Source organism: Phaenicophaeus curvirostris, chromosome 2 (assembly GCF_032191515.1).
Source record: "Phaenicophaeus curvirostris isolate KB17595 chromosome 2, BPBGC_Pcur_1.0, whole genome shotgun sequence".
NCBI lineage: Eukaryota > Metazoa > Chordata > Aves > Cuculiformes > Cuculidae > Phaenicophaeus > Phaenicophaeus curvirostris.
This window is the reverse complement of record NC_091393.1, coordinates 16244737-16261044: the sequence shown is the minus strand read 5'-3', so window position 1 is coordinate 16261044 and position 16308 is coordinate 16244737. Positions and strand designations below refer to the sequence as shown.

At 42.1% G+C, this 16308-nt stretch overlaps 1 protein-coding gene across 2 annotated transcripts in view; it reads left to right on the top strand.

The window, feature by feature from the left end:
* The window catches only part of SMAP1 (small ArfGAP 1), a 103348-nt gene that overhangs the window by 82839 nt on the left and 4201 nt on the right, over positions 1 to 16308 (top strand). For both annotated transcript variants that reach the window (XM_069851434.1, XM_069851433.1), the window contains one exon: positions 6424 to 6551. In XM_069851434.1, coding sequence (XP_069707535.1) covers positions 6424 to 6551 — 128 coding nt within the window. The remainder of the gene's footprint in view (positions 1 to 6423; positions 6552 to 16308) is intronic.

Below are 16308 nucleotides of genomic sequence, written 5' to 3'. Positions count from 1 at the left end.
TGAGAGCTTAAACATAGCTGAATGTGGCATAACTGAGAAATGTATCTGTGGGTACTGTTTGCTAAGTACCAAGGCAGCATAGTTGGTCATAAGTTGGAAAGATGCTTTGAAGAAATAATAAAGATACATAAATACCACATATGCATGTGTATGCTTATTCCTGCTAAAGTGCTCTGTGTGAAATCACAGAATGGTTTGGGTTGGAAAGGACCTTCAAGGTCATTGAGTCTGACCCCCCTGTGCAGCGAGTAGGGACATTTTCAGATAGATCAAGGCTGCTCAGGGCCCCACCCAACCTGACCTTGAATGTTTCCAGTGATGGGGCAGCCACCAACCTCTCTGGGCAACCTATTCCAGCTGTAAAAAATACCTTCCTCCTGTCTAGTCTGAATCTCCCCTCTTTTAGTTTAAAATCATGTCCCCTTGTGCTGTCGCAGCCTTGCTAAAATGTTTGTCCTCATCTTTCTTTTAAGCCCCCTTTATCTACTAAAAGGCTGCAATAAGGTCTTTTTGGAGACTTCTCTGCTCTAGGCTGAACAACCCGAACTGTCTCAGCCTGTCCCACAGGAGAGGTGCTCCAGCCCTCTGATCATCTTTGTGACCCTCCTCCGGACTCATTTCAACAAGTCTGTGTCTTTCCTGTGCTGAGGGCTCATGTCCAACTTTTCATATACCAGCACCCTGAAGTCCTTCTCAGCAAGGGCTGCACTCAGCCCCTTCATCCCTCAGCCTGTATCGATACCAGGGGTCGTCCTGACCCAGGTGCAGGACCTTGCACTTGGACTTATTCAGCATGAGATTTGCATGGTCCCAGTTTTTGAGCTTGTAAGCTTCTTAACTTTTATAGTATTTCTGCTATGTTAAGATTATGCTCTAGGTAAGCAGTGTGTCTACCCAAAATGAGAACATTTACAACCAGTTGAGGCATGCAGCATTGTTCATTTTCTGGCTTCACACATTTCATTTTAAGAAATGTTATATAAAAATGTCCTCCCTATGGATGTTTTTTCACTTCTGTAAAATTTTTAGCAGAAAATAAAATTCTACTGATGCGGTAAATAATTCCACAGTAATTTTGGACAAACAATCCTTGTTTATATCTTTGTCATGGATTTTGTTTAAAGTATTGGACTATTTATCTCAGTTCTGCCTTTGAAGTAATTTGGTGTAATAAATAATCATATGCATACTCTTCCTCTATTGCAAGTCTTGCTATGGCTGTCTTAAATGATTATATATATAAAAATACATGGCAGTTTAGGGGCAAAGTTCTTGTAGATAGTTTGCCCCATAGAGTTTCAGAAACGTAATGCAACGTTTAAGAGCAGATCTTTCTTGCCATTTCCTTTTCTTGCTCTCCCTTTGAAGCTTTCTGCTGTTCGTTCTTACTGTTGGTACTGATAAATATACCAAGAATTAATGGTGTACATGAAAGCTTTCATAACAAATGGGAGCACTGAGCTGGAAATTGTCATGTCAGGCAAAATATGTACAGAAAAGCACTGTGAAGGCAAAACTCACTGGAATCCTTCACTTACTAAATAGATCCTGGTAAATAGCTTTTGTTTCTGCTATCAGATTTAAACAAGACTTCCTAATCTGAAATGAGAAGCAGCATCTGCTGTTGCACGGTGTGGCAGACAGCAGTTGGGTATTATCTGTCATATTGTCATAAATTGTAAGAAGAAAATTTTTAGAACCACATCTCGGAGAAACAACGAAGAGCAGCATCTCTTGACTCTCCACGTTACCTTCTCTGGGTGTGGAAGCTCTGCCTTACCTATGCTCTCATTGCGACGGCTGCTGCCACATCTAATATTTCATTCCTAGTTGCAGATGTGTTATCTAGAAAAGTGAATGAAGTACTGTTGATTAAAAGTTAGTTGCTTCACAGTAATCCACATGCTTCACAGTTGAAGCTATGCATTTATCAAAATATTCAGACAAGCCTGTATAACTTCATCTGATTTTTACCTGTCCCCTGGAAAGCCTATAGCCGTGTTTCTTTCTGGCAAATATACGCTATCTCTTCTAATGATTTTTTTAGTCGTAGGCTGCAGAAGTTAGATAGATATAATTTAGAACACAGAACTCTGCTGGAATATCTTTCTTGTACTACAGATATTTTTAAAATGAGGAGGGAAAAGAAAGAAGTGCTCCCTAATCCATGACCTGGTATGCTGAAATTGAGAATATCCATAATCTTTATATAAGAAGTGTGAACTATTATATCGACATACAAGTCTGCGTATGCCTCCATGCATATATATTTTCAGTGAATATACTAATAATGCTACAAGTTCTAGACTGGATTGAAAACAGTGTTTAATTTCTTCTGTATCCTGAAGTTTAGCTATTTATAGAATCTTTTATTTTGTGGAGGAGGAAATGTTTTCACAGTTGCTTTTTAATAGATAGAAATATTCCCACTACTGCATTTTTGACAAATCAGTAAGGCAGGATGATCTGTTAATACAGGCTTAAAACTGTGTTGTAAACAGTAATTCAAAATGTCTGGTTTCTGCACTGATGCAGACAGGGAAATATTTACTTCTAGTGTGAAATTCAGTAAGAGATGAAAGCTGTGTACATTACTAAATAACACTCTTACAGAAGCAATATAGCAAAAAAACTGGGGGGGTCGTAGCATGAATTTATAAGCAGCATATTGAACACTTGAAAAATACCATGTTGTTACAAATGTGCTCTCTCGTGAATGCTCCAAGTATGTAAAATGCTTGTTTTAGTAAATTATTACATTTATGTTTTCAGTCATATGTATTAAAATTCTTTACATTCGGGGAAACTGAACCACTTTGGAACATGACAGGAGAGAGAATTTTTAATACATGTGCCTCACTGAGAAAATGAGAACACTGAATTATTAATTCCAGACAATCCTTTTGCATGGAAATTATGCACAGTTCATTCCTAAATTTATCTGAAACAGTGAACCTTTGGGGATATGTGTTTGGAACTGCCTGTCTGCATAGTGACCTCAATTGAAGGTTGTTACTTAACCTGCTTATTTACACACATCTTAAAGCACTGGTGTGGGTAGAGTGGTGGAGATTGTACATACAGTCATTTTGCTGTCTACTGACTTCCACTCATCAGAACAGAAATAAGAGAAGAAGGAGACCTTGGGAGCTAAGATGTAAATGACTTTGTTATAATCATAGATGAGTTTGTAACTTTGCTTTTCAGAAATTTTGGAACCGCAACCCTCCCAGCAAGTCAAATCACAACATTGTAATAAAATTGGCTGAGGTGCCGCTTCATTCCTGTGGTCTTTATTCAAGCCACTCACTGTTTACTCAGCATAGAAAATGTAATATTGCTAAGCCATTCCCGTGGCCGGTTTGACTTTATGTAGTTTGGATCTTAGTTCTTTCGGGCAGCACAATTGTGCTTACAAACTTTGTACAAGTTTGTGTAATAAATATACTTGCTGACGTTCAGTTTCTCACAATCACCAATCACTTTGTTCTTCTCATATCTCTGTCTTCAAGGTATTTCGATCTTTGTTATTAGATCTGCTTGTGGTCTCAATTTGGTCTCATTGACATGAAGCAGATTTGAGAATTTGAGCTATTAATGTTCACGTTTGATGCTAAATTAGAGTATAAAGCAATTTGTACATCTAAAGTAGTCACAAAAGCAAACGTATAGCTCCCAAAGAACTGCAAACCACCCTTCTGCTTGGTTGTTTCACAATTCCGTGTATGGAGAAGGTGCACCAAGTGCTTAAAAAGATGCTAGGGATGTTACATATACTGTCAGTTAAGAGGTCTGGTTTCTGTAGCTGTGCCACGTTTCCTATACACACTAAGGCCAAAGGTTAACATATCTACAAAAAGACTGAATTCACATAGACGTGGATGGTGGTAGCTTCTGATATATTCCATATGGTCAGATTTTGACATTCCTGACTCGTGTGTCAAGTTTTAAATACACAGCAGTAACAGTCTTAATCTTTAACATAAACAAACATGTCATGTAAGGCAGCTAAAGCAGGGAGGGACACCCACACCTTCCATCGGAGCTGGAAGCAGGCAGAAATGAGAAAGCATCTCTGAAGGCTGTTGCAGAATGCAGTGCCTGCTCATGTGAGTTAACAGCCAGAAATGTTGTCTGTGATAGTTTCCTCAGTCAAATGATTTCCCAGCTGGTGAAGTGACTGGTGCTTTTTGCTGTTTCTGCTATTTTGTTCCAGCTTATCGATGTCCTGGGCTACTGGGAAGGATGATCTCCAGCTGCAGTAACTTTGTGTTTGGCCAGTGTAGTGAAGAATTATAATATTTGACATGCTGGGAGATAAATCTTGCTGTAGTTGGCGAGTTATTTGTGTTCTTAAATTAAAAAGTGGAGGAGAGCAAAGAGAGACGACTTTCCTAAGGAATGAACTTACTCCTTTGTTCTGTTACATCTTTTTTTCCTAGAATAATAAAATACTGATTCTTCTGTGACTGTTCTTTAGCAGATGGGAAAGAATGTTGCAGTTACATAGAGATGGTATTGTATTGTTCTAAATAAGCGCTGGAAGCTTCCTATGATTTGATTATAATTAAATACTGCATCTTGACCATGCTCTTTACTAATTGGATCACTTCTCTGTCAGCATTAGAGTTCTAGAAATTTTAAAGTGCCTAGACCTCACATCTGCCTTCAGCCTCATGTGTTTCTCTGTGGCAGTAAGGCATATGTTTCTTGTGTTATAGCTAAACTGTTAATGCTGATATTCCAGTGACTGACCTCTGCTCTTGAAATGGATCTTTTCAGTCAGGTGGATATCTGTCATGGGTGTAGGACACCGGAAAATAACTTGTTACAGTTTAGTAGGAGGAGGAAGTATATCTGAAATATATTGCAACTATTTTTCAATGTCCTTGATGCTTTTAGAAGTTTGAAGGTGTTGATCTGTATTCATTCAGGTTTAAAATTTTGACTATATTGCTATGTTAGTTTGTAAATATATATCTGAAGTGTCTGATGGATGTATTTGAAATTAGCTACCTATGTGCAACTGTGTGACTTTAAAAACAAACAAAACCCAGTCCTTTAAATTAGATGGAAAACAAGTTAAAATTAAATTTACATAATCTTAGTGTGAATAATGAGAACAGTGGATGTGACACATGAAGCTAGGAGGAGGTTTGTTCTTTAAACATGCTAAAACATCAGGTAGAAATTGTTTTATGATGTTAGTAGTAGGGTTTTTAGTATTCTGTAATCTAGCGATTTTAGAATACTTATCCTCCCATGATATACAAACAGCCATGCTGGTTGTTATGGAAATGTTTTGTTTGAAGAGAGAGTTTTGACTTAATATCCAGCTTGTTTGATCTGCCAGAGAAATCTGACTTCTGCAGTGAGTATTGGATACTTTGAGACTTAGAATAACTTCTTCTTTTGCCTATAAAAGCTTTCTTAGATTTGCTGTTACCACCATGCAGTCATCGTAGTGCTCAGCAGAATTTGGGCTAACCTTTGTATTTCTGTGCTCTCTGTAATGGCAACTCACTTGTGATATGCTTAGGAATAAAATTCGTCAGCCAATTCTTTCCTCTTGTTCTTAGGCAGCTTGAAATCAAATGAAAAATGGTTCTCTGTTCCTTAAAAACTTTTTGTGATGTTTTCGTCCCTACATCTTTTAAAGTATATTCTTGCAGTTCTTCTTGAAAGGATAATTCTCCAGCTCTTTTTTTGTCCTGTATGTATTCACTTTCACCTAGATCACTAAATGTATTGATGTGTTGAAGTGGCTACGGGCACCGAGCCTGCAGAAGGTTAACTGCACAGAGCAAGAGCCGTAGGTTCTTGTGGATAATTAGTCCTGTGTGCCTGGCCGGGGTGTTCATGTGGAGCTATAGAATAAAGTCCATGCAAAGTACTTTCGAAAAAGGGGGAAGGAAGGACTTTTTTCCTAATGCAAAGTTTAGCTATGTACCCTTAATTAAATTTGCGTGTTAAGAATAACTTTGTGGATTCTAAAATACAAATTTTAATTCAAGAACACAGAAGAGTGTATTTTTTCTGACTCATAGCTACCAAGTTTGAGCCTTCTCAGTAAGACATCTGTTTAAATTCTCACTAAAAATGTTGGTGTGCTCGAAAAAGGCACTTGAAAATGGTGTAATGCGTACTGATAAGTTGGTGTGACTGTCCTTAGGGAAGTGTTTTAAGTGTTCTGTTTTGGTGGTGTTTTTTTTTCCCTGAAGCACACTAGTATACTGCCTTTTTAGGGAAAGTAGCTTTTACAAAGTCTGAACAATACCACAGTCTGAAAAATGTATTATCTCAGAAACTGAATACACGCTTGGTGGGGGCAGGGCAGGAAGGAATGAACAGATATAATTATTCTCATACTGTTAAAAATATTAACAATTTTCACCTTAAATGTGGTTCTGTTGTCTTTTTAAGATGGCCCAGCCGAAGCATCAGTTACAAATGAAGGCACTGCTGCTGTCACAGCACTGAATGATGACCTGGATATCTTTGGTCCAATGATCTCTAATCCTTTACCAGCAGCTGCTGTACCTCCTGCTCAGGTAACATTTACTTAGTTATATGTGTGTGTGAATATGTGCGTGCCATGTGCTTATTTCCCTTCAGGAAAGTGTTCATTCACACAGAAGGAATGCATACTTCTCAATAGTCATGACTGGAGGCTCTTTAGCTGCAACAGCTGTGTTTTCTCACCTCTTCAAGCTTCTGTACTGCTTGGATATAGAATTAGGAGGTAATGGAGTCTTCCCTTCCGATTCCCCTGATTATACTGCTAAACTGGATTCTGACTTACTCTGGGGAATGGTAGTCATGTTTTCTTATAATTTATATTCTTTTGTCTTGTTTAATAGGTATTGCTGAATATATTTTTGCTTGGTGTTCTCAGGTTGTTGGCCTTTAAGTCATACTTTTTAAGGACCACTTACTGCTTTGTGATGTTGTTACTTAGGAAAACCTACAGCAGATACTCCTTTTCTTAGAACTACTAAAAATTTGGGGCCTCAAGCTTCATACTCAAAGTTGGGGATGGATATCAATAAAAACTAACACTCCTTCCTGTGCTGATCTGCCTTTTGTCTCCTCCTGGAACTTGTATGCCTTTCTTCCCTCAGGGATGGGTAGCTTAACTCCTCCATCTGGACCATTCCCTCTCTTATAGCCATACTGATTTAGAAGACACTCCATTGCCATGCCTGTTGTAGCTGACAAAGGCGGCTTTTGGATAAACAGAGAAAGTGCTTAAAGCCGCAGCTCCTTCAAAGTAGTTTTCAGCCTCAAAGAATGAGGTGTTGATGCTGAATGTAGCTGGTAGAGACTGGAATACACGTGTTCAGGCCTCTTTATCCAGACTGGCTTCTGAGAGGGGTGCTTTGGAGGAGTGCTACTCCCCATCTATGAGGCCCATTTAAGGTAATACAGAAGCTCATTTTTGCAGAAGGTTTTCTGTCTCACTCAGCTGAACCAGAAAAAACTCTTACATATTATCGAATTTATGCTCTGAGACTTGGGGTCTGTGTTTGTTTTTCATTGTCCACTGGTTTTTGTATTATAGAAAATTGAAGGAGTAATGATAGAAATGAATTCTGATTGAACGGGCATATCTTAACTCTGTTTCCAAATCTGTTGGTCATTGTGGTCACCTCAAAGTGAATCCGTGTTCAAGAGATTTGATTGTAATTTTTGTTCTTTATACTTTACTTCCCCTGCCCCTTCTTGTTGCTGGGGGGTGTGCAACAGGCTAGGTAGAGTTTTAGAGAATGAAATCACATTTCTTTTTAAATATAAAACTACAGATAGCGCAAGCTTCCCACCATGCCTTAAGCCATCCATAAATAGTGAGGGAAATGAGCTGTATACACGCGTTTAGGTTTGGATATGTTAGTTAAAATCGCAAAGGAAATTGGTGGTATAGATTTTCTTGGCTCTTGTGAATGTCTCAGTTCAAAGTACCAGAAGAAGAGTATCTGAGTGCCTGTTGTCTGCTTTCTATCGCCTTATGTTAAAATTGATCTAGATGAACCTGCAGAGCTAGATGTGAAAAGCAGTAGCTCATTTCCAGCTTCCCGGAGTTGTTTAATGCATCTAGTTTGGATGCAGATTGAGTAGATTCAAATCCAGAATCGTGAAGTTTCCACTTGGCCCCAGAATAAATTGGCCAATAGTAGCAACACATGTAATGGATAGGGCTGAATTCTGGTTTTCCCCCTTTTGTGCTTTCTGAAGCTGGAAGTGATTTCTCTGTATGTGGTTAGTGTCTGCTCAGGAGAAAAGATTTTTGGGTTACTATTCATGTTGATTAATTGGTCTTCTCTGAGTTCTTTCAGCATTTCAGCATTTGTTTCTGTTCCATGAACAAGTGATGTGACCTGTTGGTTAAACAAGTGATTTAGCTGTAGAATACAGGAGATCCAAAAGAAGGGTAAATACTTAAGAGTGCGAAAAAGCTAAGTAAAGGGTGATTCCCTACAGGTTGGTGGTGGGTTAAGTTATGGGCTGGTTGCTAAAGCATATGTAATGATATGTACTAGCAGTTAAAGAACGTAGATAATTTAAAGTGCATTTCTACAATAAAGATTTGCTCACTGGACCTTCCGCAAGAAACATTTTGAAATCTAGTCATATCTTTTATTTGCTGGTTTCTAGATCAAATATGGCACTTTCTAAATGGATTTAAAAGTGGTAGAAAAGATAGTATTAGTCACCATATCTGGTAAGTCTCACCCTGTTTATATACTAGAAAGCACACACGTGTTTATTTGCTGCTTACAAACCAGTCCAGGTTTTAGTGATATTTTGCTTTTTTCTGAGCGCTGTAATCGGGAGCAGCAAACAGAACTTTTATCTCATAGTCCTTAAGGCATATTGCAAGGTGTAATTCTTGGTTATCTTCCATTTTTAATCAGTAATCTCAAAGAAGATGTAATATAGTCTGATAATTTCCCCAGATAAGAGATGGGGCCATGGGTTAGTAGCAGCAGATAGGTTTCTGATGCTGATTAAATGAGTTGCTTGGTAAACTAGGCCAAATGGAATATTCTGTTTTGCTTTAGGGTTAACCAGGTCCTGCAGGCCTCGCGTTTCAGGATGATGGTGTCTAATCTGATTTTGGGCAGGAGTTGAGGGTGCTTCTCCATTGGCAGTGCTATGAGTATTTTGTAAGGTCTTTCAACTTGTAATATGGATGAAAGTTCTATGGGATTCAAAGTCAAGAGGGATCAAATGTTGGAATAGTGTGGCTTGCTTTCTCACTCGGGTGCTTACTGTGATGTTCTGCATAGCAGATGCTTCTGGGATACAGAAGTGCTACAGTGCTACAGACTAGGAGAAGTCTGTCTAGAAAGCTGCCTGGAGGAGAGGGACCTGGGGGTGTTGGTTGACAGCGGCTGAACATGAGCCAGCAGTGGCCCAGGTGGCCAAGAAGGCCAATGGCATCTTGGCTTGTATCAGAAACGGCGTGACCAGCAGGTCTAGGGAGGTTATTCTCCCTCTGTACTCGGCACTGGTGAGACCGCTCCTCGAATCCTGTGTTCAGTTCTGGGCCCCTCACCACAAGAAGGATGTTGAGGCTCTGGAGCGAGTCCAGAGAAGAGCAACAAAGCTGGTGAGGGGGCTGGAGAACAGGCCTTATGAGGAGCGGCTGAGAGAGCTGGGGTTGTTTAGGCTGGAGAAGAGGAGGCTGAGGGGTGACCTCATTGCTCTCTACAGCTACCTGAAAGGAGGTTGTGGAGAGGAGGATGCTGGGCTCTTCTCCCAAGTGACAGGGGACAGGACAAGAGGGAATGGCCTCAAGCTCCGCCAGGGGAGATTTAGGCTGGATATCAGGAAAAATTTTTCACGGAAAGGGTCACTGGGCACTGGAACAGGCTGCCCAGGGAGGTGGTTGATTCACCTTCCCTGGAGGTGTTTAAGGCACGGGTGGATGAGGTGCTAAGGGGCATGGTTTAGTGTTTGATAGGAATGGTTGGACTCGATGATCCGGTGAGTCTCTTCCAACTTGGTTATTCTATGATTCTATGATTCTATACCACAGGGAGATTTCTGAACATTGAAAGAAAAGGGAATTTAGTGTGCTCCTCAAACTGATTTGTGGAAACAGCGTATGACTTGATTTTTCACAGGATTGCTTTTCTTTTCCACCTTAATCCGCACAGCAGCGTTTAGTACTAAGTGTACATGTTTTTATGGCGCTGTAGAGCACAGAAATGTCTGTCTGAATGTTTTATTATGAGACTGAAACAGCGTGATGTCCGCAAGCCTTGGGATTTATGACCGTTGACGTAGCCAAGACATGATTTTCAAAGGGAAACAAAAACATTTGCTTTTCCTTTTTCAAGTGTTACTTGAGCATTCAGGATCATATGCGCTTTTATCCTGCTTTCAGATATGTCTTTATTACAGTTTTCAAAAACATTTAGAGTATTTCCTCCACTGTTCTGTATAGCTGGATGCTATAAAAATTATTGAATTTGTAAAGAACTGGTAAAGAATAATAGAATTAGTTACTTTTTCCCTAGAATTCTGCCTATTGGCAAGCTCAAGGGAGTTTAAGAAGATTTGACTTACCCAGCTCCTATTGTAAAGCTAGGTGAAAGGCATATGCTATAAATTATAGAAGGAGGAACGGCAGGAAGATGTGCCAGGGTAGGTTTAGGCTGGATATTTGGAAAAGGTTCTTCACCTGGAGGGTGCTGGAGCACTGGAACAGCTCCCCAGGGAAGCAGTCACGGCACCAAGCCTGACAATAATCAAGAAGCGTTTGGACAGTGCCCTCAGACACATGGTGTGAATGTTGGGCTTGTCCTGTGCAGGAACAGGAGTTGGGCTCAGTGATCCTTGTCGGTCCCTTCCCAGGACTCAGGACATTCTATGATTCTATGAAATGTACTCATTTCAGGAAAAAAGACAGGTGAAGTGAGCACAGTTAAATTACAGGTATTAGAACACAAAGGTTTTTGTTGCTAAATGTTTTATAGAAACTGAGCAAAAATCTGTCATTCCTAGCTATGCTGAAAGCAGTTTGCTGAATTGTTTTAACCAGATTTAAATTTCAGACTTGTATAGGTATGTCCTCTAGTGAAAATGTGATCTTCACTCTTCACTGAAACTTTCAGGAAGGGGAGAACTGTGAGGTATTAAGTTTGAATGTATTAATTCACTAGAACGTTTTCTATATATCTTTCTCCAAGCAGGATAGTAAAATCTAGCTAACTTAAACTTTTTGGGCTTGTGTGTGTGTGGCACCTGCTTTGGGAGCTGAGAATCGCTGAAATGGCTACAAAAGTGTATTTTTATAGAAATGGTGTATGTTCTTCATGATTCGTGTCTGACAGTATTTCATGTAAAGTAATAGTATCTTATAGATAACTAGACATTCTTAAATATTCATTTTCCCCTGAGGCCAGGAGGAAATTATGGTACCTACCATGGTTCCATAGATCAGCAGTCAAGCTTCAACTTATTCATAAATTGTGGCAATGATAATGTGTCAAAGTGTTCATTTTTTATGGAAAAAAAATAGTTATTTCAGAAGTTTGTCTTCCTGTGAATGTTATTTATGCAGGTCTTGCTGGAGAGCTATTTAGTCCTATTCTGATATGATCAACTGAATTGTTTATAGCTTCTGCTTATGTTTATTTTATCCATGTCTAAATTTTGGGCTATCTGAAAGCTGAAGCTTAATTCCTTCTTCTGGGTTGGGGCAATCCCAAACACAAATACAGCCTGGGTGATGAGTGGATTGAGAGCAGTCCTGAGGAGAAGGACTTAGGGGTATTGGTGGATGAAAAGTGGGACATGAGCCAGCAGTGTGCGCCTGCAGCCCAGAAGGCCAGCTGTATCCTGGGCTGCATCAAAAGAAGTGGTGATTCTACCCCCTACTCTGCTCTCATGAGACTCCACCTGGAGTGTTGTGTCCAATTCTGAAGTCCCCAGCACAAGGAAGGACATGAAGCTGTTTGAGGGAGTCCAGAGGAAGCCACAGAAATGGTCCGAGGGCTGCAGCACCTCCCGTATGAGGACAGGCTGAGAGAGTTGGGCTTGTTCAGCCTAGAGAATATAGAGCTCCAGGGAGACCTAATAGCCTTCTCGTGCTTAAAGTTGGGCCTACAGGAAAGCTAGGGAGGGACTCTGATCAGGAAGTGCAGTGAAAGGATGAGGGGAAATGGTTTTAAGCTGAAAGAGGGAGGAGTTAGATGAGATACTACAAAGAATTTTTTTACTGTGATTGTGCTGAGGCACTGGAACAGATTGTCCAGAGAAGTCATGGCTGCCCCATCCCTGAAGGTGTTCAGGGCCAGGTTGGATGGGGCCTTGGGCAGCCTGATCCAGTGGGAGGTGTCCCTGCCCATGGCAGGCGGGTTGGAACTGGGTGATCTTTAGGGTCCCTTCCAACCCAAACCATTCTGTGATTCTATGATTATCCTCTCTTCAGTGCTGGAGATGCCTTAGGTGGAGCAGAGTGGAAGAGAAGGCATCGTACTTCAAAACCAGAATGGTCCAGCTGGACAGTATAGAGGGAAGGAAAAATATTTTAGGTTCTAGAGGAGGGAAATCTAAAGAACGAGTTAGAAATAAGACTGCAGGGGAGATAAATGTCTTAAAGCTGAGAAAGGCTTTATTGTAAAGATAATTATGTTATTTTGCACCACCTGAGACAGCGAGAGAAATCTTCATCTGACTTTTTCAGGTATTGGTGCTAATTCTTTAAAGTAAGAGAACGGATGAGTTTCTTAATGTTTTTCTTTGATTCTGTGAGCTGAATATAGTTGGGTTCCCTTGTTTCCCCATCTGTTATTATCAGGAAATAACAGTTGATGTTTTTTAGTGGAACTGTCTAGGTGCCTAAAACCAAATTAAGTAATATCAAACCCAGGAGGAGTTGAAATACCCAGCAGGTCCGTTGACTGCAAAGATAGAAAGAGTAGGAACTGTACACAGAATTTAGGGCCTTAATTGTGTACGGCCTTACTTGCTTGCGTAAGAATAATGATTTGCTAGGCTGTATTTTCCCTGCTTCCCTGGAATGCACGTAGCTTTTCCAATCAGCAGGGAGAAATTGAAAATTTTACGTGGGGCTGTTATTTATCACCACATAAACGAGAAACAGTAGGGGCCTGGGTGTTATACAGCCCATCCCTGCTTACCTACAACATAGCAGCCAGTGCCAGAGACCTGCAGGCAGCAGGGAAGTGCATTCTCTCTTCTGCAGCCCTTCGCTCCACTGCACGGGCCCCACCGTGCGCCTCCCAGTGCTGCCACCTCCCTTTCGGTCTGCAGATGTTGGAGCAGCTGTCCCAGCCAGGGCAGAGGCTTCAACCCAGACAGAGCTTTGGCTGAGACAGAGCTTTTTTTTGATAGGAATGGTTGGACTTGATGATCCAGTGGGTCCTTTCCAACCTAGTGATTCTATGATTCTATGGTGGATGCAGCTCTGCAAGTCACAGGCTGCAAGGAGTGCCTGGAGCCTTCTCCCTGAGGCCACAAGAGCTGGTCTTGTTTCCTGCAGGCAGCGCACAGTCCTTCAGGAGCTGTGTCAGCTGGTGGAGGAGTTGTGGCAGGGAGTGAGCAGGCTGTGCAGCATCGGGGAGGATGAGAGACAGGCAGGATCTTCTCAGAGATGCAGCAGCTTCAAGACCACTGGACCCCAAAGACAGTGGAGAAACAGGCAGAGTCTGGTCCTGGCAGAGCGGTGCGTGCAGGCTCTGGGGAAGCAAAGAAGGGAAACCGATGACTTTTGGCACTGACAAAGTGGCTCCAGCTCCACCTGAAGACTTGTAACTACAGAATCACTTCCCAGCCCTCAAAGCTGAAGAGGTGCTTTCAAGTGAAGCACCTGTGGCAACTGATTCAGAGCCGTGCAAGGCCACCGAGGTGAAGCAGCGAGTGACGGTAGTGAGCAGTTCCTGCTGCAGGGAACAGAAGAACCTGTCTGGTGACCTGACCTGTCATCTAGAGAATCTTGCTGCCTGCCCAGGGGCTTGGAACTGGGATGCTGTGAAGGGAGTGCTGAATCTTGTCCAGCCCCCTGTTACCCCGTGCTCTTATTCCATGTGGGCACTGACAGGGATAATCTGGAGGAGAGAGTTCCCTACAAAGCGAACAGGTCTTAAGTGGTGTCACCTTAAGCAAGGAAGTGCCTATGAGGCACCATTAGGGAAAAAGCCACCAGACCCCTTGGTGGGGCATCTTTATGGGAGCCCTGGACTGTCTGGGTGCTAATGCACAGAGCGTGGGGAATCACCGTGAGAAACTGGAGATCTGTGTGCTGCTTGGAGGACAAGCAGGTGGAGTTTTCCTTGATGTGAGAGAACAGCGGGAACAGATAGTGAGCCAGGTAAGAGCTTACAGGTAGAGACTTCAGAGCAGACAGGTGTAAGTGACGTTGTACTGGGTGTCTGCTACAGGCTGCCTGACGAGGAGGAACAAGCAGATGAGGCCTTCTACAGGCAGCTAGGAGCATCCTCATGCTTGCAGGCCCTGGTCCTCATGGGGGAACTTCAGCTACTCTTAGAGGGACAACACAGGAGGACATCACCAATCCAGAAAGTTCCTGGACAGCAATGATAACTTCCTGACCCAGGTGATGGAGGTGCCAATGAAGAGGGGTGGTCTGCTCAGCCTTGTACTCACAAACAAGAAAGGGCTCACTGGGGCTGTGAAGGACAAAGGCAGCCCTGGCTGCAGGGACCATGAGATGGTGAAGCTGAGGATCCTGAGAGAAGGGAACATGGCAAAAAGCAAGCTTGCAACCCTGGACTTCAGGAGAGCAGATTTTGGCCTCTTCAGGGATCTTCTTGAAAGCGTTCAATGGGATAAGGCCCTGGAAAGAAGAGGAGACCAAGAAAGCTGGTGTTTGAGGATCACCTCCTCCAAGCTCAAGAGCAATCCAGAATATTCCCTACCCAACATTTACTTTGGGTATAATGATTGTTTGAGAGCACTACGTGTAGCCTTTCTTAAAGACAAACTATTATGTGTATGCCAGGCGTGGTTTTACAGAGGTCTTGGATAGCGTGAGAATCTTAGGTATGTGAAAATCACGCCAGTGTTTTTTGTTTTTATTTGAATGCCACCTGCTGTTTTCTCGCCGTTACCATTTCTTGCCACGTATTTTGCGTTACCTTCCATTTACGTAGCTGATGAACACCTCAGGGAGCACTTGTTCAGTGCTTTGGCTCCTCTCAGAATCTTCCACAAACAAACTGAAGAAGAGATGTTAAATGAACATTTATCTCATGACATAAACATAATAGTTGATCAGTCCTCCAGGTCTTCAGCTCTCCCTGCTCCCCTGTGCATGCCTGTAGTGATTTGCTTTATTGTGTTAAAGCCCCCGTAGTAGCAGTATTTCACAGCTCTGGCGACACTCCAGACTGCGGTTCATCCCAGCTGAAAACAGTTTCTCTGACGCTATTACTTATTTAAAACTGACAACAACAAACCCAGACGTGGCTGTTCTTCTTCCTCCTGGAGAAGAGCACAACCTTTCCTGACTGCAGCACAAGAAACAGAGAGGAAAGTGCCTCTTAACTCGCTTCACTGCTTAAATATAGTTCCCCAACCTGCTGAGTGCGGCTGTTGTGTGGCAGCTGTCTTGGGCAGATGCCATGGTGAGGTGACCGTGACACTGTAGAATAATTCAATTACGGGGCTTCCCGGGTACCTGCACGGTGAGGTGAGTGCTGCTGTGTAGGAAATCTGACTGGGATTGTAGCAAGGTGGGTGTTGGTCTCTTCTCCCAAGTGACAGGCAGTAGGATGAGAGGACGTGGCCTCAAATTGCACCAGGGAGGCTCAGATTAGACGGCAAGAAACATTTCTTCACTGAAAAGGTTCTTGGGCACTGGCAGAGGCTGCGCAGGGAGGTGGTGGAGTCCCTGTCCCTGGAGGTATTGAAAAGACGGGTAGATGAAGTGCTCAGGGCCATGGTTTAGTAGTGCACAGGTAGGGTTGGGCTTGATGATCTCAAAGGTCTTTTCCAGCCTAGTGCTTCAATGATTCTGTGGTTACCTAAGCAGGCTCTTGTACAGGACTGCATGGGTACGAGCAGCCAAAGAGCAGCACTGAAAGACACCTGCAAGTAATCGGTTTACAAAACATTTTGGTGTTGGGCAATAAAAAGGCTGAGAGCCTGCATGTAGCCTACAGGAAGTTTTAGATAATTATGCTTCCTTAATAAATTAAACATGCTTAAAGGACTCTTAGTCAATTTTAAACAATGTGTTTTAGAAATTTTATTACTGTAAGTAGATCAGCCAAAATTTTCCTTTTGCCTTTTCTTCAAAACACACCGCTCATCTTA